Source organism: Pundamilia nyererei, unplaced genomic scaffold (assembly GCF_000239375.1).
Source record: "Pundamilia nyererei isolate P.nyererei 1_Seehausen unplaced genomic scaffold, PunNye1.0 scaffold00069, whole genome shotgun sequence".
In the NCBI taxonomy this organism is placed as follows: domain Eukaryota; kingdom Metazoa; phylum Chordata; class Actinopteri; order Cichliformes; family Cichlidae; genus Pundamilia; species Pundamilia nyererei.
Genome location: NW_005187470.1, coordinates 2510949 through 2533626, shown reverse-complemented (window position 1 = coordinate 2533626; position 22678 = coordinate 2510949). Strand labels below are relative to the sequence as shown.

The following is a 22678-nucleotide window of genomic DNA, read 5'->3' as shown; positions in this document are numbered from 1 at the left end:
GGAGGAACAAGTGAGGGACAGAGGTTAAAGACTGACAAGGTCCGAAGTGCTTTCTTCAATTTGTTCTGATCCAACAACCCCCTCCAGGGAGTGGCAGATAGGGGACAGTAAATGCCAACAACGTCTCACTTTTTGCTTTCAGCAAAAAGTCCAAATGCGGAGTGACGCATGGGGGCCCGTGACACTTTTATAAGGCAATGCTGATAACTGGGCTGGGTAGAGACTAATAAATCTTTCATTACAAGGCCTTTTGAGTAGGTTTCAAAGATGAGATGATTATCTTTTTTTCTCTCTTTTTTTTCTCCAAATGAAGTTATGCTAATTTTTTTTCTCTTTTCAGTGACATTTAATTTTCCTTGCTATGCTGTTCCCAAGCCACGGGGCACTTTACATCTACTTTGTATGATTCGCCTGGCTCCTGAGAGCTGCGCAGATTCAGTTTCACACAAAGGCTAAGTAACAACACACAGCTACAAGGATGACTAACCAGAGACTTTTGATTGTTCAAATATGTATGCTGTTTGTGGGGATTAGTCTGATTACATTACATTTACTACGTGTATTACTCAACTTTAAAAACGAAATATTTAAAAAATATCAGGCTTGAAAAGGAATGAAAACACTTCATAAGCTATGTTGAGTACAGCATTGTTAGTTTCTATGCTGATATTGTCAACTGGTACTGCATCATGTGACTTTATATGGCAGTGCAAACGCTCCTCTTTTTAAAAATAAAAATAAAAATCACGTTCACAGCATTTAAGTTCGACTGGGTAGTGTCCAGGGTGGTTGGGGGTGTTTTCTAACAAAGATCATTCAATTCGTTTCAGCTTCCAATGAGGTTCACAGTCAAATCAGAAGACTACAGACTTATAAAGTAGTGTTGTGTCTATGGATGGTGATGGTCAAAACTACTGACGACGGCTCGTCGATCAGGGCGATTTTTGTGCTTTTTCTCCACTGATGCAATAAACTGATATAATTATTATGAGGTGTATAATAAACTGAATCTTCCTCATTATAGTTTCTGGTTGCACTTCCACATATAACAGGAACTTGCAACCCAGACTTACTTGGGCGTGCGTGGCTACGCATCCACAATTCACGCACGGACTTCTACAAGCTTTGAAGTTAATGTGCGTCTGTGTGGAGAGGTTACACTGATCTATCGTCATCATCAAAAGAGAGACAACAGCAGGATATTTGTGACTGCTGGTTTGATTTTTAAATGTGTGCAAATGTGACCGTCGAGACTGTAAAGTGCAGAGACACGTATTCGTCTCCTAAACTTCCTGTCTCGTCTCAGTATTAAAGTCTGTTAATACTCTTTTAGCTGTTCAACTGATACCTGTCCATTAGGTTAACTAATTACGATAAAGCTAAATCAATCAGTGTTTTAAGTCAACTTATACAACAGACCGGTACTGTTCCGTTAGTCGTCTGGTACCGGGCCACGAGAGTTGAGGCTTGTGTGTGAAATTTATGGTTTTCAGGGTTTTTATCATTTACTCGGTTTCCCTTGGTCTTTTCCAGTGTGTTATGAATTTTAAATATTTACATGTTACCATAGCGACAGAGAGCATTAATTGGCAGAGAGGAGGATGTTACTCACAATGTTGTTGGCGCATTTCAGGAGGACGCGGCTAATAAAGTTACACAATTACACAGTGAATTCACGTTTACTATTTTATTTACAAAACACCACAGTTTTTGTCTTGGTCGTATCAGTTTATTTTGTTGTATTTATCCGCGACACCTTAAAGGCCGGTCCGTGAAAATACCGCCTGACATTAAACTGTTCTGTGGCGCAAAAAAGGTTGGGGACCGCCGTTTTAGATATAGTCTGCATTTAGACTATTTAATATGTGACTGAAACTGGAATTTAAGGTTGACTTATTATGGTCATTTCCAACTTGATTCTTTATTCTTGGGGTCTACAAGAATAGTTTTTCAGAGGGGGCTGGTTACAGCCAGAGTGGTGGGGCTGAAATGACCTTGCCCAACCTGGTCGTCCCCGTTCTACGACATCATAGAGAGCCAGAATAGAGAAAAATCTGAAACCTGAGCATTTGGCTTTCATGGATTACTTGATTGATTATTTTAACAATTTACATGTGTTAAAGTTTAGAATTTAGAAGCACAACCTTTAACCAGATGGAAACAGCTGTACAAAGCAAAGATTGCTGCACATAAGTATCTTGATCTGTGCAACATGTAATGTACAGTGTCCATAAAGAGCATTAATTAACTCTTATTATTGTACCAACAATACAGCATAATAATCGGCATTTTAATCAGGTTAAATGGCTACATGTCCATGTAGGACTATCACCTGTAGCCATGGATGTGAAGCAACAACGCCTCAGCAGTATTAGAGGCTTACGCTGAAGAGCAAGGAAAATCCTATCACTGCTGCTGTATATGTGTGTATGTGCATGATTATGTGTATGTGTAGAAGGAGAAACTTATCCTCAGAAAATGACACAGCATTGAGCTAGAGCACCCCCTTCCCTTAAACCTCCAAGGAGATCTGTTTTGCTGTGCCTTTATCGCAGCAATAACTAAAGGTTTTTAAAGACATGCAAAGCATGCAGGGAAATGCTCAATATTTTGCTTCATCGGTGTCATCCCCACGTTTATTACATCTATGCCACTTCTATCTGAGCTGCAAGAGCCCGTTAATTTAGTGGCCTATGCATCTTGTTTTAAATGCATGTCAGAGTTTGACAAAGTGAACTACATTTGGGAACTATGTGTAGTTCCCAAATGTAGGGAACTATTTTTATGAATGGATAAAAATCTAATTTTTCAGAATGAATATAAAACAACTGTTATGACCATTTAAATTCATATATAGGAAATATTCTTGGCAAACTTTAAAATCTACTCTGGTCTAGCCATTTGAGGCCCAAGAGGCCTCGAAGGAGGACTCTTTAAATGGTACCTGCCAACTTTGAAGCTCTGGGCCGACTGTATGACAGACATGGAAAAGTTCAAACAATGTGTGCAGGTGTAATCTTGCTAAAATAATATCAAGGCACGTGCTGTTGTACTTTTTCTATGTGTTCAAAGCACAAAATCTTTTGGGAGATTTTACAGAGAGGAATAAAATCCCTCAGGGATAAAATCTGAGCATCGAAAAGTAATTGTGAGCCAAACAAGAAACAGTCTTTTTATGTCCTGGTCTAAACATTTAGTTCAGGTCCTGCACGTTTTTTTCTTTCTTTTTGTTTTGTGTTTTTCAATAAAGGCTCAGAGCAAAACAAAGAACTGCAAATGATTCCGCTCGCCTTTTAGCTGTTTATGCACAAATCTGAATAAATCCAAAGGTTGCGAACATGGATTGATCTGACCTTTTGAGTAAATTTGTTCATAAGACAGTTTAAATGATTTTAAATATATGCGCTCCTTCTTTAAACGTATCCCCAGTGCATTTGCTTGCAACACGGAACTGTTTCCACATGTAATCATTTGTGCACACAAACTTCCACTAATTTCATACAGAAACACAGATATAGATTTTTACCAGTGTAATTAGCAGCCAGTGATTTATTGATCAAAGTGGCTGCGCTTTCCCTTTTATATAAAAGCCTAAAGTCAAAGAATTATATAATTCTGAGTGTCTGCTTCACTTGAGTTGCTCATATTTGCAATTATTGGAGAAAGTAATGACATGCAAAGGAAATGTTTGACTCTTTTGTGTGGACAAGTAAATTCCTCATTGAAACTGTGAAACTGTGTTGACAGATAAAGTTGGTGAACTTGAGGAGCACGCTAAGGAAAGATTTTTTCTTATATTTCATTCAAAAAATGCATATCAATATAAAGTGCCTTGAGGGGACTGTTGTTGTGGTTTGGTGCAATACAAATAAAATTGAAATTGAACTGAATAGATGTGATGCAGGTCTGGAAAACAGTACACCAGACAGAAGTTAAATGCATTCTGCACTACGGTCCACCAGTGTCAAACATCAGTCTGCTGAAAGATCTCCCATCCTTGCATTCCAAATTCCTGTATTTGCAAAATGTGCAAGAATTTTCTTATCTGTTTCAAATCTCTCCATAACACGTTCATGAAATTTTAGCTGTTTTTTGACTTCTCCATTCCACTAACCTTCATTTCCTTTTCATAACCACAACCCAGAACATTTGTACTACCAGGAATCACAGATCACATAACGGTTCTTGTCTGTTTTTCTGCTCAAAAGCTTTTTTCAGATCATGTCAAACACATATTGGCCCAAAATGACTACATTTTTTAAAAGTAGGTTTTGCTTAAATGTTCAATATTGTTAAATGTTACATTTTGTATAACAGAGGCTTTTTCTTTTCTCTTTTTTTGCTAAAATATATTGCCTATAGATATATATGTATTGTTTAAATGGTGATTAACTGTTTTTTCAAATGTGTCAGAAATTTCCACATGAATGTCTCCTCATAAAAAAACTCCCCACAAATGTCACTTTACTACAGAGACTTGATTTAAGAACTTATTACTATTTGACTGCACTTTCAGAGTCTATACGGACAATAATGTGCAATTGCAATTCCCCTTGAATACTAATAATGATCTAACTATGTATCACTTCAAGTCTAAAATCCCAACAGATGCATTGTACTTAAATCTGAGCAGGCAGCCTGCTGCTATTATGCAAGTCTGTCTATCAGATTTGCCACCAGCCTGACTTATGTAGTGGCTGACGAAGGCTTTAGCAGATTATAAAGCACAGCTGAGGAAGTAATCTGAGTTTCACTTTGCAGCACCTAGCAGTCAGTTTGCAAGTATGGGATTACAATGACGCTTGGTCCAGATAAATACCCTTGAACCCTGAGTAAATACAGAGTGAACCAAGAAGGACAAGAAAAAAAACAAAAAATTAACGCATTCGTTATAAGCACTATTTTTTTCTGGTATTGTAATACTGAGCATGGATTGAAGCGACATAAAACAAAGTGACATCCTCACATCAATACGAAGGCTCTCATCTGAGGTCCAGCTAAACAAATGATCTTCAGTTCAACATCAACACCAGAGACTGAACTGAGAGTGGGAAAAACACTAATGGACTTCCCTGTCGCTCTATGATTCACAATGAGAAGGCAAATAACAAAAGAAAGACAGAAAAAGAAAAAGCAGTGGGCCAAAATGAGCAGCCAGATGCAATCAAGAAATGTCTAAATTTGGAGGTTTTACTGGGAAATAAAGATGAAGCAACCAGGAAATGTAGGTCGCTTTACCAGGCTGAGCAGTGCTGTGACAGATGCCTGCGCAGGGGTCAAGTGAGTACAGGCCATAACTTTGATGCTTAATATGGTTGTCGGGGGAATGCGACAGCCAAAAAATGTCAAGATTAAAAGAAGCACTAAGGGCAAACCTCAACCCTGGTTTCAAAGATGATAAAAGAAGAATATAAACAATAAAAGGCATTAAATAAAAGGCAGCACTCAAATATTAATGAATTATAAGAAATGAAAAAAAAGACCGGAACACAATAAATGAACTATACGACTTGGGTAATAAAATCCCATTTCCATGGTATTCATTTCAACGATAATATGATAAAACTGCCACACTTATCATTCTTTCCCTGCAATTCATTCATTATGATTAATTTGGCAAATGTGTCCTAGAGAATGAAGATTTGGGCTACAGTAACAGAATCAAGCAACGGGCATAAATGGGCACAAAAAGGAGCTTTCTACAAATCAGACCCTTTATTTATCATTTCTTCTGATTATTTTAATATTGAAAAACACATGCTCACTTTTACTTTGACACATTTAAAAAAAAAAGCTGGATAATTCATCACCTCTTCTTTTTAAAACTCTGTAAGCATTTGATGTCGTTTTAATTTTTCCCCCCCATTCTTTCTTGATCCACTTACAGCTGCTCAGCACTTCAAGGCCTCCCTTTTCATAGTCTTTGCATCTTAATGCATGCAATGTCCTCAATGAGGGACATGTCTGGACTGTATTTAATACGTTCATAATAGTTTGTCTTAATAGAAGAACTCCGTAATGTACTGAGTAGCCGAGTAGCTGAGCTACTCACACATATGAATGTGTGGGGCTGCAAACCTTCAAGCTTTTATGGTGCCTTCCCACATGTACATGTTACCTATGCCATGGTTTATAACTGTGTGCTAATAAGTATTCAGCTGGTCTCCATCCACTTCAGCCCACAGGATGCTTTGTTGATGAAATCTCAAAAAATAATTGTCCCATTTTGATTCATCTTAGTTACACTACTTCAGTCCGTCCCAATGTAAATGACTGTTTAAATTGGAATTAAATGCCCTGGAGACAATGTTGTTAATAGCAAGCCAGCAACTGGCAGTCATTTAAGCTAACACCTTTCTTTCTTTGTTCGCTGCAGTGTTGAACTGGATTTCAAACAACAGGAGGACAAGCTACAACCACTGATGAAGAGGCTTTTCCCAACAGAGGACACCCACTTTCCCCCCCTGCCTTACCCTCAGGAGGCCTTCACCTCCACCCCAAAACGCAAGTCCAAAGCTGACTCCAAGAAACACGCTCGCTGGAAACTTTGGTTCCTGTGACAACAAAAAACCATGTTCCCCTCCACCACCGTGCACAGGATTTAAGTGTCCATCCGATCATCCGCTTTTGTTTGGTTTATTCATCAACTTCTTTTATATCTATTTGGATGTAGACCTGGTATTAATGGAGACCTTGACTGGATACCGAACCCTTTTCTGAGATGACAGGATGTTTAATGAGACACGAGTGTGGATCCCACGGAAAATTCAAAATGTCATGCTTACCAAAAATGGATTCTGAGTTATTTTGAACTAATTTCTTCAAACAGGGTGTGAAATTACACCAAGGAAACATATTTGGAGATCGGCAAGGTGAGAAGATGAATTTGATTTCCCGATGTCTATTTGCATATATATTTTTTCTTCTTCTAGCTGACGTCAACGGGGTTCTGTTCTGTAATGGTTCTGTGCCCTTCACATTTCCATTCATCAGTTGGGACTTTCTTCCCAGCCTCCAGGAGAGGTTGGCAGATCAACCATAATGCTCTGAGGCCTCCATAAACAGCATATCACTGTACTGCAAAGCACAATTAGAACTGTTCAGGATACATTTTCTCCAGAATAATTAAAAAGACCTATTTTGAGTAATAACTCACATATGTAGATTGTCTACTAACCATGCAGAGCGAAGACTTTCATATCTATATAAAGAAGAGACCTAAAGGACAAAATATCAGAGATGTTTATTGGAATTCTACAGTCAACTTTTTATCCATCGCTAAAATGTCTCCTTGAATCCACTGACTTTGAAGAAAAAAAACAAAACAAAACAAAAGAAAAAGAACACTTATTTTCTTAATATTTGCAAAGTTAAACATCAATGTACTTTTTTCTATATAAATATATCTATATACATTCACTTTAAGATTTAGCAAAATGTATTTATTTGAGCTGCAGTGACGGGAGCTGTGCAGTTCAAACACTACAGTGCAAAAGGAAGTCGATCATTTTACAATTCTCAACTCGTTTCCATGCATCGCAAAGTTCGTACTAACCTCACGTATGCATATGGTCATTAAACACCAAGAAAAGACAAAAACCCATTCATTGGTATAAAAGCATAGACACACAGAGAAAACTGTTACGAAACCAACTATAATAAACAGTTGGTTTTCAGCACACGCGAAGGGTATCAGAGGATAGCTTTGATTGTATTGCTGCAGTATCCTGTATCAGCTACTATAATAGCTACTGAAACCAAGCCAGAGAAACTGAATGTGCCACTTCTGATCACAACCAGGGCTTCTACAGTGCAGGGTGGCAGGCTTATAGCCTTGCATGCTTTTTACAACCTTTGAACTTTGCAGGATATTTTCTAGCTTTTAAAACAATTTTTAATGAGATTGACAAAATCTCCCCCCCAATTTCCCTTTATTATTGTTATAATTAGTTCCTGCTCATTGCTTTGCATCTATTCGACTGTAAAGTAAAAACCATGTGCAGTAACTCCACAGCGGGTTCAACAATTACATACAGCCAAAACATTTACTACACCTTCATGTGAAAAAGTGAGAACATTCGATAAGAATGATTCGGTTTTGGACGGATATGGACGGACAAACATTTTATCCTCTTTGAAATAGTGCTCATTAACAAAGGTGCTAATCTGAAATTTAAAAAAAAGAAACAGAAACATACATGCACACACCCAAGTGCAAATCGGTCGAATTTACTTTCTATTAACACACCAAAACAATTTGGGCTTCCGGGTTTGTTGTCAGTGATTAGACCCTACACAGGCTTTGTGAGGGTATGTTGATTAAGGTGCCACAAAGCAACAATCTCTGAGCAGTCTATGAGAACCACTAAATTTTAACTCTTGCAGCGTTGAAGTGCTCATGTCTACAATCATGACATGCATGAGAGATATGTCAAGAGAGCTGTTTGGCCACAACAGTAGAGAGAACATTTTTGAAGAGAAAAGCCTTTTACAATATGTGAATGCGGGTCGTTATGCTTCGAGGACACTTTGCTTGCTGGGACTGGGCAGCTCACATTTTCTCAAGTGTGAATTCTTTATTATATCAAAGAATTTTAAAGGAGTATTTGAAGATACATGAATGAAAGTTGAAGCTGAACTAGAAGTGGACCTGAAAAAGTATACATAAAGTGTATGGAAATGGTCTTTAATCTTACTGAAGAATGTGAAACAGGCAGAACAAGTTCAAACATCAAATATTGTTCATTGACGATTTGGCAAAAATTTCAGTAATTCAAAGACTTTTAGATGATTACTGCCTTGCTGACCCAGGTCTAGAAACCAGTCCGCAACCCCCCCCTCCAATCGCTAGGGAACAGTGTGTATTCTTTGACTTGCTGATGACTGCTCGCTGGAAGTTGCTGCCCGACACTTGGTAAAGTCTATTTCCTGAACCAACAACCAAAACATTTCAAAAGGCACAACTTTTACTTTGAAATCAAATGGCCTCTTTCCAGTTTGTGCCACACTTTTCACAGTTTTATTACTGCTTGGCAAGACGTTTTTCAAGTCTTTACAGCCAAGTCGGCGTCTTCCATGCACAGTAAGCGACCGCGGCAACCTGAAAGTGACCAATCACAAAGAGGGTTTTGGTGCAGCACTGCATATCTCCATGCACCGTGACCAATTTCACGCTAGCAGCTGCCAGCAACCTTCAGAATAGACACTTTTTCCTAGTGAGCAACGGTTGCCCAGGATATACTGACCAGACTCGGCCTGTCCGGCCGATGGCAACTCTAGTTTCTTAAGGCTGAGGATGTACTTGTGTTTAAACAGATAACAACATATTACTTTATATTTTATTGTATGTTTTTGGTTATCATGTTCTTTAAGTATACTACCTTTATCTGTAGGAGCCATTTCAATTCAAAGAGGATCTAGTGTGTGCTGGTCCAGATATTTAAACAAGTAATCAGTTTCCATGGGATGTTCTTACTTACTCACATCACTGTATGTAAATATATATTACACAATATCAAATAGTGCTAAAAAACTTTTCAAGTGTGGGATAACAGCCAATATCTAAAGAGAAAAAACAAAAACGTAATAGCTGATCACTCTAAAAGACACAACCACTGCCCTAGAAGACAGGAAATATGCCAAAGTGGTTTCAAGGACATAAAAAATGTACAACAACAATATCCAGCAAACTACTAGCTATCACTGGCTTGACCTTCACAAGCTCCAACATGCTGCATTTTGTTAGTTACATATATTTCACAACTTCACTCTTGTATATGCTAGGTTGGTTTCTTTCCGTAGTTATACTGTAGCATCAAGAGAGAACTAGATGTTTATCTGTATCTTAAAGAAGTGCAATTGATTTATTATGTGCAATACTGTGTCTTTTATTACAGTTTTTTTAAAAAGACAAAAATAAAGATATTTAATATGCAAAATATGAAAAAAAAGGAAATAAAAAAAAGACATCGACAAAGCTCTCGAAATCTGATCTGGACCGAGTTTAATTTGTGGAGCTATAAGCACAATGATACTTTTTTCCTACCTTCTTCAGTCACATTATAAGTAAAGGATTAGTTTCCCTAACTTTTAGCAGATGCTTTGGAATACGTTTGCCCAGGCTTGATGGGTCTGCACTGTGAAATTAGATCACAGCATCTAGAAAGATGCAGTACTTTTGAACAACTCAAATTTTGAATAAAGCAGCACTCATATCCTAAGCAACCAATCTGCATAGCTAATACCTAGTATTAGCTAGGTATTAGCACATTGGTTGCTAGTACCAGGGGTTAGTGGGGAAATGTGTTTTGTAATTTAGATGAACAATCCCTGTGAAAACCAATTTCTGACTGCACCGCTGTGGAAAATTCTTCGCTAACACACTGATACCAACAGTGGACAATCAGTACTGACCAGTGTTGATAAAGCAACAGTATTGGCCTTGTTGACCGACTTTAACATGCGGGCAAATCTACAAGTGAGGGTTGGTGTCTTATCTATTGTGTTGGATCAACTTTAAGTTTGCTAAAGAAACCCTGATTAAGATTTCAAACTCTTTAAAACAGTGCAGCTACCCTTTTTTAATATATCATGTAAATTTACTTAGTTTTATTCTTGGACGAATAAAGAATAACAAAAACAGATCGGTATCTCAACTGTCAAATTTAACATCAGTATCTGACCAGAACACTTGGTACAAGATAAGGCTGAAATCATACATCTCTTTAATGTACTATGGTGGGCTTGAGGCGAGAGGAGAATACAGCAGAAGGGTAAGCAGCAGTGTTTTGTGCACAGCCAACCTGCTTGGGAACCAGTCTTTGCCCTTACCATCCTCACTCTAATACAGATTTTGTTTTCGGGCATGTCCGTGTGCTCATGCATCTGCACCTGCACCTGCCTTATGTTAGTACAAACAAGTCTTGAAGTGCAAACATGAGGTAAACCAGCAACAAAGCTCTGAGCAAAACCCCCACAGATGCACAGTCACCCTCACACTGATGCATGAAGTAACGCTGCTGAAGGTCAGCGCTAGCCACAGCCTGGCCGACTCCACCGGGCTTGATGAGTGACTGCGTATGCCCAAGAACTGAGAGCGCAAACACGACATCTACTGCAGTTTAACATTTTGCATTCTTACTTAAAAGTCTTCTGTGGTCTTAAGGTGACAAACAGCAAAGAAGTCCCAGCAGTTTATACAGTCCTGACAATCACAACACATCACAACATGGTTTGTTGCAGGCTCAATAAACCCAAAGGGATGCGCAGTCGAAGCTTCAAAACAGGTGAGGAGACGCGAGGTGTAGCGAGTGATAAGTGCATGTTTGAGGCATTATGATGCAGTGCCATATCTCACTATGCTTCTTTTCTGTAAGAGCTCTGCAGTAGTCTGGCCAGCAGAAAAAAGAGAGAGGAGAGGAGACAGAGCGGTAGATGCAAGGAGGTGCTAAGAAAAATATTTGAACAGAAAAATATCCAAACACAGAGATAAAGCGAATGTGCAATACCAGATTCTGAACTAGACACGCATACCTGGAATGACCGTGTCGCAATTTACACTATCAAGTCAGTGAGTGCACGCAGCAAAGGAAAAAAGCTCTAGCACCTATAGCTGGTCAGCCCCATACTGTCAATCAATAACATAGAGTCCTTCCCCTGCAGCTTTCCAGTTCGTTCCCTCTGCACACTGCAGGAAAATCATGAGGATAACTGTGGAGCACTGCAGCTAAGTATCACTGCAACATGTTTTGAGTAGTCTTGAGAACTTGAGTCCACAAAAAAGTTCAGCAGTGGGTTGTTGTTTTTTTCTTGACAACATCATGGGAAACCTGGCTGTCAAATATGTACTCAAGTCTTTTAATCAATTCTGTCAGCAAGCATATTTAGGTATTTCCTAAACCATAACAAAATTATGCAAAAACTAGTAAAATCTAACGTAACACATTTATACAGCAAAGTTGTATTCTGTGGTTTTGCTGCATGGAAAATATAGATTTCTTTTCTTTTTTTTTAAATACATTTGCAGCTTCCTATTTCTGTCTATCTGCAAGGCTTCCTATTCTCGTCTATCCAGGAACTTAAACTAGAAGAAATAAGAGCATAAAGAGAGAACCTGGTGCTTTCCACGGAAAGCGGCTAAATGTTTCTGCTACAGCCATAATCTAAATGTATTCAATTCAAGGACTTCTTTCAACCTGTGTGAGGGTGGACATGAATGCAAAGATACAGCCTGCGAGATGATGCTATGATGCTGTGTCCAAGTTGCTAACAGGCGTAGCACTGCAGTGACAACACGCAACAAAACCAACGCCCCCAAAGTCGTCACTGCGTGCTTTCTCATCAACATTCTGTGTCCACCGCTGCCAGGAGAGAGCAGAAAGGGAAGAGAACGAGAGACGGGCGGGAGACAGAGTAGAACGTTAATGCATAAATCTAAATGTAAGAGGCTGCCACTCAGAAGAACAAGGTCGGTGGTTGGATGCGGTGTTGTGTGAGCAGCAGCGTGCAAGCTGCCTGCAGAGTAGGCATCTGTACCCAGAGGCAGCAACAACAGCCCTCTGATTAGAAAGCAACAACACTGCTAGCAGCACTAACTGGGTCTCATAGCTTTTAAAAATTCACGCCCACCTTATTCATCATTAAATAATCATTTGGGGACTTAGTTCAAATGCAATTTCTATCCCAAGTACTATATAATGTATAATGTGTTTGAGTAAAAGAGCCTTAGGCTTTCATGTAACCTCTAAATCCCACTGAGTAAAAGGACACTCTGCACATTGATGCAAAATCATATTCAGATGCTTAAAATGTCAAGGCAGTCAAGTGCAGATGCTAGCTAGCTATAAAGGCAGCCGCTGACAAAAGGTCGGGGTCGGTAGGGACAATAAACCCGAGCTGTGTTCGAGGAGCAAAGTAAAATAGAGGCCAGTGGCAGCATATGTATACAGAGTAGATCGTTTCAACACGGGCCAAAACAGGTCGTGGGTAGAGTAGTTTGATTAACTAGAAAGGAGGCCGGTCTTCCACAGCACATGCCAGCACTCGCTGTTGGAAACAAGAAACCCGTTTCAACTACCCCACAGGTGGACACCAAAATAGATGCACTTAGTGTAATACTGTGAAAAGGAGGCCTGCATATGCCTTCATACTGACAGCCTTTTAGAAACTTGCCACTACAGTGGAAAAACAACAAACAGGAAATGGTGTGAGGAGATGGTGAGCTGTTCAGTTCACCCAGGCTCTAACAAAACATCCACAGAGATCAAATCTATCTTCAGATTTAACTTTTAAAACTGTTTAACTATGAGCTAGGCAGGACAGCGCACTATTTGAATAGCTGGTATAACAATGAATCGACTAGAGAACTACAGTGGGAGAGTAAGTGGGAGCCCTAGACGCCCTCCAGGCAGCTGGTTGGGAGAAAATGGCCAGTGGGACGGCCTTAGCTCAACTCGCAGCTTCATTAGCTTGACATTATTTAGTGTGATGTATGCTTAGCAATCTGTTACACAACAGAGGGCTTCCCATCTATGGGATTAGCTGGTGCATAGCCGGAATAGTTTTAGAAGAGAGAGAGAGACAAAAGAAGCAGTTAGTGAATTTCTGCTGCAAAAATCCCTCGCTGCAACCCAGAAAGAAAGACCCAACACAGGAGATGAAGCGTCGGGGCTGTGGACATATTACAGCACTATGATATAACACACACATACACAAACACACTAGATGATCACTCAGTGGCGACTCCGGGCTTTATGGAATCATTCTCTGCCGGCGTGGCTCGATTACTGGTAATAAAAGCTTCCATTTAAACAAGTGATGGTGAATCCTGGTGCTCCCCGATGGAAGCGGTGTGAATATTTGTCATTACTAAATGTCTATAGGCTCATAAGAAAATGTCTCATCACTAAGCTGTATTTTACAGAGCTGTAAGAATACGAATGTCGATCATGAAAAAAAGTCTAATTTTCAAAGACAATACAACCCATCTACACGCAGCTCTAATAAAGACATTATTCAAAAGGAAGAAAAAGAACAAGTCAAGCAAGACAGAAGTTCACATTTCTGACTAAAAATACAGTTGTGCTAATTGGCGTTTGGGACTGAAGAAAATGGGTGAAGCCTTATTCGCACACATCAGACAGACTACATATTTACAGGATGACTGATAAGTGCATTAATTGCTACCAAGCTCTGGCTGAGAGAGTGATGGGAAGATGGATGCTAAAGGCAACGGTGGGGTGATACAGTGATTAGATTACAGCACAGAGCACCAGAAGTGTAGTAATAAGTGAGGATAAGACACACAAGCAAAGCAAAAGGAAAACACACACAGACACGCCGGCGCGAAAACAACCGGCTGGAGAAAGATATGAGCAGATCAAAGCCTCTCTTAGACTGAGGGAGTGTGAAAGCAATCTGCCAAGGTAGGCTTTACCTTTAATGATACTTTTGGATTGGAACTGTGGTTGCTGCGTGACTGTGGGAGTCAATCTGGTTGCGGTACATGTGCCTCTAAAATTGTGTGCATGTATGTGTATAAAAATACAACCACAAAAATCAAACACAGAGAGTTGCGTGCTTAGCGTGATATACTGCCTGGTATCCAAGCAGAGAGTTACACTTACGATATGAGGTGAATCGCGACCCATAGAAATGATTGTCCTGTTAACGGTCCTCAGCAGCTTCTCCATGATGATTTGGACGTGCCACTGGGTGGGACCCTGTACATAACACATGAATAATATCATCACTTAAAAACAGAGGAATAAAAAAAACATAATTAAGTGAAAGAATATGGAATATCAATCCAAACTTATGAGGCCTGACAGAAGCTCAGATTTCAAGGGAATTGTGGTCATTCGGGTGAACAGCTAGAAAAAAAATACAGGATGATGAAAGTCTTGAGCCATCAGTAATTCCTTTACGTTTTGCTAGGATAATGGGAAATAGGTGCAAATATTAATGGAAATATAGTATGTAAGGGAAAAATAGAGAATGTAAAAATTAGAGATGGACCGATACCGACCTAAATTACTGGATCGGATATCGGAGAGAAATAAAAAATGTAATCCGATCCATTAAATATCAAAAAAGCACCTCACAAAACTTGCGACATGGCATAACTCAGCTCATAACCGTAGCACGTCGGAGCAGTATGCATCAGGTATAGAGCGGCTGTGGCGCGCAAGACCTGTCAGCGGTCTGGTTGAGCATTTGGAGCCTCGCTACCAATCCGGCATTTCATCTCCGAGAAAGTTATCCCAGAGAGAAGTAAAGCAAGTGTGTAAGTTCATCTCTGAATGTTTGTAAAGCATTCCAGCGTTAAGCTTAATCACCGATATATGGAGCGACTGCCTCTCTCTCCCTCCTTCTCCTGTTGCTACTTCAATGATCAGCTGATCGGCTTTTCTCTCTTGCTTGTCTATCGCCCACTTCGCGCCAGAAAGAGGAAACCAGCGGCTGAACAACAGCAGCACGTTTAACCTTGATAAGCTGTTGTTAGAATTTATTTAATATTACTTTCTACACCAGGATCTTTTTCTACGTAGCTGACGGCTGGTAACTGTGCAGGGGCGGATCTAGCAAAGTTTAGCCAGGGGGGCCGATAGGGCATGAACAGGGAAAAGGGGGCACAAAGACATACTTTTCTTTCTTATTATCATTTAAAATGTCTAGCTTTTAATAAATAATTATCTGAATCTTACACCCAAAGTTTTAATCTGATGTAAAATGTATAGACGTCCATTACTGTATATAGTAACTATTAAGTCTAATATAAACTGTATACCCTTGTAAGCTATATTACTTTTTCCTTTGGGAAGGTACGATCTGTGCAGTCTGCAATTCTGTTGAAGAAAGATGTTGAATCTATTTAAATATTGTAGAAAAATAATTGATTTCTCTGCATTTTCTTTCACACTGCATCAAATTAAAGTTGATTACGTCGATTAAACATCATGAGGTGGAGGGTGGGTGGTTCCCTTTTTCTTTTTTTTTTCTTTTTTTGCTGGGAGTTTGCAACCCTATTAGTTAGGTTGCTTACTCCGGTAAAATACCAGAATAGGGAGGATGGAGTAGGTTTATGTTTATTAGATTGATCAGTATTGCTGAACTATGAAATATTTTGGGTGCAGTGTATTTTTTGCATACAGGTATAACAGAATAGCTTCAGTCTCTTGTTTTTTAAAACTTGAGTATGAACTTATACAAAATGCAGCAAGATATTTAAAAAAACAGTTTTATTGATTAAAAAACACACTATATTGGATTCATATCGGTATCGGCAGATATCCAAATTTATGATATCGGTATCGGACATAAAAAAGTGGTATCGTGCCATCTCTAGTAAAAATATAATGAGCTAGAAAGTCAACACCACCTTATTCTTCTACACACCCTTAACACTCTTAGGGAAGCTTTCTTGCAGTTTCAGGAATAGTCCTCCAGGCTTCTTGAACGACATTCAAAGCTCTTCTTTGGATGTTGGCTTTTTTGTTCTGTCAAAATCTGACAGCACTTTTTTGCATTCATAATTCCATCAGCTAACAACAGTGACCGAAACGCAGCCTCAAACCACGACAGAGCCTCCACAGTGTTTTACAGATGGCTGCAGACACTCACTGTTGTACCTCTCTCCTGTCTTCTTTCATACATACCGATGACAATTTGAAGTAAAAAAGTTCAAATTTGTATTCATCGTTCTATAAGTTCTGCTGCCACTGATTTTCAGTTCAGTTCTTGTGTAATTTGGCATACCTCAGCCTTTCCTCCATATTTTTCTTCCTTAAGAATGGCTTCTTGACAGCCACCCTTCCACTGAGACCATTTATGATGAGATTTCAGTGAACAATAGATGGTTAAGCTGAAGGGCTAGATGCATCTCTCAGGTCCTGTGGAGGGCTTTTGCTAGATTCTTTTTCAACACCATCCATCTGCCGTAGATAGCTCTTTTCCTCAGTCTTACCCCTTCTTTTTTGTCTTCCACTTGCCCAGTTTACTCAAATATTTCAAGTTGTCAGCTAATAGCTCTTTGGGAATCACCTCCTTGGTGCAAAAATACAATTTTATACCTGTCAAACTGTTATCATTGGTATTTTTCATAGACTGAACTAAAGAAATGTCAACAAATGATGTATTTTTGTGACAGGCTGCTAGCAACAAAGTGCCTAAAGATACCATTTAAAATTGGTCTTTGCCAAGTTGTCTCTTATGTCCAGACCCATCGTTTGGGTTAGGCGCCATTTTTACGCTTAGGTCAGTGTGAAGTGGCATAACAAAATTACAAATCGTTCTTTGAAAAGTAGCTATGCAGCAGGACTGGACTGAAAATGACTGATAAAACAACCAATGTCAAAAGTTCTTTTTTTCTTCTACACGAACATCTGGGTTCTTGGAAGTGAGAGGAAATGAGAGATGGCACGAGACTTTTGCACAGTACTTCAAAAAACAAGGAGTAGACCATGACTGAGATAGGAAATTTAAGAGCACTAATGATATTTGGTCAGTTTGGAAAAAACTGAGATTTCGGCTAAGTATTCTTCTTCCAGACTTCCAGAAACACAAAGAGATTGCCCTAACATGTGTTACGTGCAGTTATTACATGAATCCTTACTAAGATGTTATGACAATGCAGTTTTAAAATCTTGTTTTACTGTCACACCAAGTCATGGATTATTCCCCGACTTTGATCAGATCGCCTGCTTGTTGTTATTGCTGTCTGTACCTGGCGTGGGGGAGTTTTTCGAAGGAGGCTTATCTTTCCAACACCAGCCAAAACTTTCAATAATTTAGATTATCCAGTCTGCAGCTGAACAACTCACAAATACTGTATGCACACAGTGTTTGTGAGAATAAACTGGTTCAGCCTGGGTCTAGACCAGTGTCAACCAAGCAAATGCAGAGCATGAATGGACTGGGAAGTTTTGTTTAAACATAAAAGAGGCCTATCCAGTTAGATACTTCTTGCTGACAAGGCATAAATTGTTTGATGAAATTTAAGTAGACAGACATATCTACAGAGGTTTTCGCTCTCTGTATTTTTGCGAGCATCTAAGTCTCTGAAAGCCTTGGTTGTGCTGATCAGCAGGACAGATACGACAGAGAGCAAGACAGTGAGAGGATTCAGCAATTTGTGAAACAGCAAGAGAGGGGTGTAAAAGCCAGAGCAAGTGGGAGAGGTGGATAATCCCTAGCAGAGTGGAGTGTGAGAGGCTGAACGGTCGTGATCAATGACGAGAGTCTGAGAGGGCCTGAGGGAGGACATCAGGAGTCTGGACATGGAAGAGGATCAAACGCACTCGTAAAACAGTGTGTGTTTGTGAGCGTGTCTGCTATCATTTGAGCTTTTGAGGTAAGGGGCCGATACCCGTGTGTGTGAGACGCGAACTCAAGTTTAAAACTTTTAGAAAGAGTTTTACGCTTAAAAAAATGAGCCGATAGAGAGTGCGAAACTGTTTGATCGGCTTAGAAATAAAAATAAGTTGCATTTCTTACTTTTCTGAAATTAAATAATTAAATAAAAGTAATGATTTTAAGGATTTGTACTGTTCATTATAGTAATGACCTGGCTGTAAAGAAGCAAAAAAATGTAAAGTAGCACTGAACAAAGAATAACTCACAGCTGTATGCATGTGGCAACTAGTCAAATTCCAGTTTACATCCATTTCTCCCTCTAGTCCCGAGTTACAGCATTTAATAACAGCCAGAAAGCGTTTTAGTCTATGTGTTATGATGGCCACAGGCAGTCATCTTTGACCAACAAATTCTAATCAGTTCATTCTTGAGACTAATTAAAACACAGTGATTCTGAGATATGGAGAAATGAACTGTGTGGACGTTTTTAGCCAGTCTCCATAAAAATGAACAACCTGAAAAATCTAACGCCAGCAGTCACAGCTGTCACTGGCACCGAGGCAGAGAACACTTAACTTTTACTGGTTACAAAACTGGCTCTGTGACCAACACTGATACTGCTCATCATCACATGGACCACATCGCTTTATGGTTCTAAACTAGAGGTCAACTAATATCAAGGACATTTATGTTTGACAAATGATTAATTTAAAACAAATAAACTTTCAGCATTTTTTAATTAAAAAAATGCAAAAAACTAAAAAAAAAAATACTGATAATATGAAAAAGACTGAATATTGTATACAATAACTGGCTAGGCTGATAATGAATAGTCCCTCTATTCCAAAGCACCACGGAGATAACTAGAACTCATTACAATGCTATTGGATAAAATTCAGTGTTGAATGGCCTCTAGCAACCCATAGAAATGAATTACTGAGCACAGCCACCTCTACATGTTAGTAAATTAATACTGTCGTAAAACGTGCTCCTTCCAGAGCATGCAGGGCAATAAAACGAACTGAGAACAGCATACTAATAAACAGTTATTAAGTACAATAACCACAGTCAAAAGAGGCTGTTTTTTTTATTTTTTTTTTTATTTTTTTTAAATGGAGGTATTCCTAGATTGCCTTATTACGCTACTGTTTATTCAAGAGGGAAATAAAAATATGTAAAGCTCCAGAGTTGAATTACTCACCACATCTTTTCTGTAAAGCACCTCCAGGATGTCACTAAGCAGCTGGCAGCAAGCCTTCAAGTCCTCCCGCTTCTCCAGGTGGAACTTCAGCTGGTCCGTCATCAGTGGCAGCAGGATCTCGCGGCAATCTGCAGGGACGCCGATAAATACACACATCCGTGATGACACTCAACACATGGAGCAGATGATAGATCGCACGAAGCGGTACAGCATATGTTATTGACACACTCGATGCAGAAACATGTAGCTTATTAATGACTCTCCCACATCTCCGAGGAGTAAATTAAAACAACATACATTTATTAATTAAACAACTGTGGGGAAAAACTCCCAAAATCCCAAAGAATAGCTATGCTCCTATTTGACCTGTTGCACTTTTAATCCCTTTTATTGTTCTAAAAAAGAAAGCTGTACTTGTCGCAGGGTCACCCTGGTTTTTTTGTAGTTCAAATACATTTTTAGTTACATGGAAACAGGAAGTACTTGACAGCAACACAATCAAAACAAAAGCCAGTTGCAGCCATAATCATTTTGCAAGACTAGTCAGCCATGAAACGTCTTATGTTATTAACGTCTTATTAAACCACCCCTTAGATTACAATAGTAAACCTAAAAATATGGATAAACTGGCTAAACTGGTCCATAAAAATTTAAACCAGAAAGATGTGCAGTCGTGAAAAAGTACTCCAATACTGCTTCCACGGGAATTAAGAAGGTAAGTAACAGTCATACAGTACTAATCAAATGCACTTGATTAGCTGTGTAACCACAGTTTGCTGGTCAGAAGCATTCAGGTGTGTGTTAGCACAATGTCTTGCAATCAGTCGGCCAAAAACTCTGCTGCCTTCCAAAGTCAAATGTGAGGCAATCTGTCTGACAGGTAAAACTTGGCCAAAATTGGTTCATGTAACAGAACAATAATGCAAAGCACAACAGAATGTCTGACTGGGCCATTGCAGCACAGTGATTCTTTTCTTTTTCCAAAGTGCTGACTTCAACCCCTGTGAAATGCTGTGGTGGGCCTGCAAAACTCAATGAACTCAAGCAACATTGCAAAGAACAATGGTCAAAAGTCCTAAACAATAATGTGAAAAAATTACACAGAAAACAGCTTCAATTCTGCGGCAACTCTTGTGAACTGTGGACGGAAGGTTGACAGACACAACTCAATGGCATAAGCCCATCTGACCGATGGCTGGGTGAGCTAATGAAAGAGGCATTGAATGATGGTGTCAGTGTAAATCTTTGGAGTTTTGAAAAGATAACATATGAGGACTTTCACTTAACAGGCAAAGTTTTATGTGAGTAGAAAGTTATTTTCTGCTTGTTTGCATTAATTTAATAGTAACACAGCAATTAAGAGCAGCTGAAAACCATAACTTTCTCTTTTAACTTTTTTTTCTTAACTCATTTTGTTGTCAATTTGGACACAGAGGACAGAAGTGATGAGCTGACATCCATTGTACTGCTGGAAGGTAAACCCGAGGCAGTCTGCTGCAGATTTATCACATTTTTAATTGAACCTCATTGGTTTCATTGGGAGTTTGTGTATGGATGTGTGGGGATCACATTTAAAGTCAAGGGACAAACACTGGAGTTATCCTGGTAGTAATTAAAAGAATCAGGGCCAATTAATCAATTTGTAAAGTAAATATTTAACAGACTTATGAAGTAGAAAGCAATCCTACTGTAGCTGTCTGTCTGCTACAACCTATAGCAAGTAGAAATGTAAACTGGTAATCCCTATGAGACAGTACTGAAAAAAGACATATTTCCTACAATGAGTACACTAAGTGAAATTGTCCCCAGTGCGGTTGTAGAATCAGGCAACAATTGTGTTCTTCAAATAAAAATCTTTATGACTTCAAGATGGAGAGATGCTGCTGCTCTAAATGGTCACCAAGCAATGGATTTTATTTCAGAATCAATACAATCTCTTTGCTTCACAGATCACTTTAATAAGACATTAAGCTGGAAGAAAATAAACTTGTTACTTTGCTGCACATCAAAACACACATAAAAGTTTCCATCAATGCTGCACGTAACCTAATGAATAGCATGAACTACTGTGACCTCTTTATGAATAATACCCACAGAAAGTGAACAATCTTTAGCATTTTCTGACCTCCTTTACTAAATGTAGTGCGTGTCTAATTGGGTAGTATGTGATGATTTCATGAAGCCAAACAACAAAATTTCTGTCAATACAGCACGACAAAGCCACCTTTGACAGAAGCGAGCGTGTCTTCACAAGCGGTTTGTTTTTGGTAATACTGAAATTAGCTGTAAGCCACAGACCCACACAGAAAGCATAATGATGCTGTTTTTTTTAATTAACGGGTAATGAATGCACTATGCATAACTAGCAGTGTAACAAATAAATCCTGCTGGAGAATCAAAAATGTCATTTTTAATTTTACAGGGTCTGATTAGTGCATCAATTACAACCTTATTCCCTGCTAGCAATCTAAGAGATCTCATGTAGCTGCTGGACTGAATGGCTGATGGACTTTGAATGGCTTTTAATGATTCTAATGTAAAAAATAATTAAGCTGGAGCTCCTCTTTGATAATAGTATTTAAACTAAATAGTGCTCCAAATACAGGAAAAGAAGTGATGCACTGATGCAATTCATTTAGATGCAGTTTAGTAGTATAATCCTTTCCAAAAGTCTTGAGTCACCCTTCATCTCTTTACAATTTTCCTGGAAAATAGGAATTAGGTGAAGCAATTTATTGAAATGAACTCTCTTGCAATTTCCTTAAGTAGTCTTCAGGAGTTGTTTTCCAATTCTTGTTCTTTGGAGTTTGGCTCACTTTTGTTCTGTACTCTGCAAAGATTTATTCAGGTATGCATTTACTGCTTTGGCAATATGTTTGGGATAATTAACACACTGAAAAATAAAGGCACTGCCAATGAGACGGTGTCCAGATGTTACTGTGTTATAGATCAAAATCTGATGGTTCTTTTCTGCATTTATAATTTTGTGAATTGAAGCTCCCCATGCCCAAACCATGACAGAGCCTCCACCGTGCTTTCCATATGACTATAGGCTATTGTTCTGTCTCTCTTCTGCACTCCTCTGTACACACTAACGACAATTTGAACCAGAAATGTGACACGCAT

General features: G+C 39.0%; 2 protein-coding genes across 6 annotated transcripts in view; one reads left to right on the top strand and one right to left on the bottom strand.

Annotated features, from left to right (window-relative positions):
• The window catches only part of insyn2a (inhibitory synaptic factor 2A), a 32598-nt gene extending 25262 nt beyond the window's left edge, over positions 1 to 7336 (top strand). The window contains exon 4 of one of the 2 annotated variants that reach the window (XM_005736497.1): positions 6377 to 7336. In XM_005736497.1, the coding sequence (XP_005736554.1) occupies positions 6377 to 6560 (184 nt within the window). In that variant the 3' untranslated portion in view covers positions 6561 to 7336. Of the gene's footprint in view, positions 1 to 340; positions 400 to 6376 lie in introns of those variants that run through there. The other variant, XM_005736498.1, reaches the window with a different exon arrangement.
• The window catches only part of dock1 (dedicator of cytokinesis 1), a 195263-nt gene that overhangs the window by 97758 nt on the left and 74827 nt on the right, over positions 1 to 22678 (bottom strand). For all 4 annotated transcript variants that reach the window (XM_005736499.2, XM_013911671.1, XM_013911672.1 and 1 more), the window contains 2 exons: positions 19553 to 19680; positions 14625 to 14720 (listed from right to left, as the gene is read on the bottom strand). In XM_005736499.2, coding sequence (XP_005736556.1) covers positions 14625 to 14720; positions 19553 to 19680 — 224 coding nt within the window. The remainder of the gene's footprint in view (positions 1 to 14624; positions 14721 to 19552; positions 19681 to 22678) is intronic.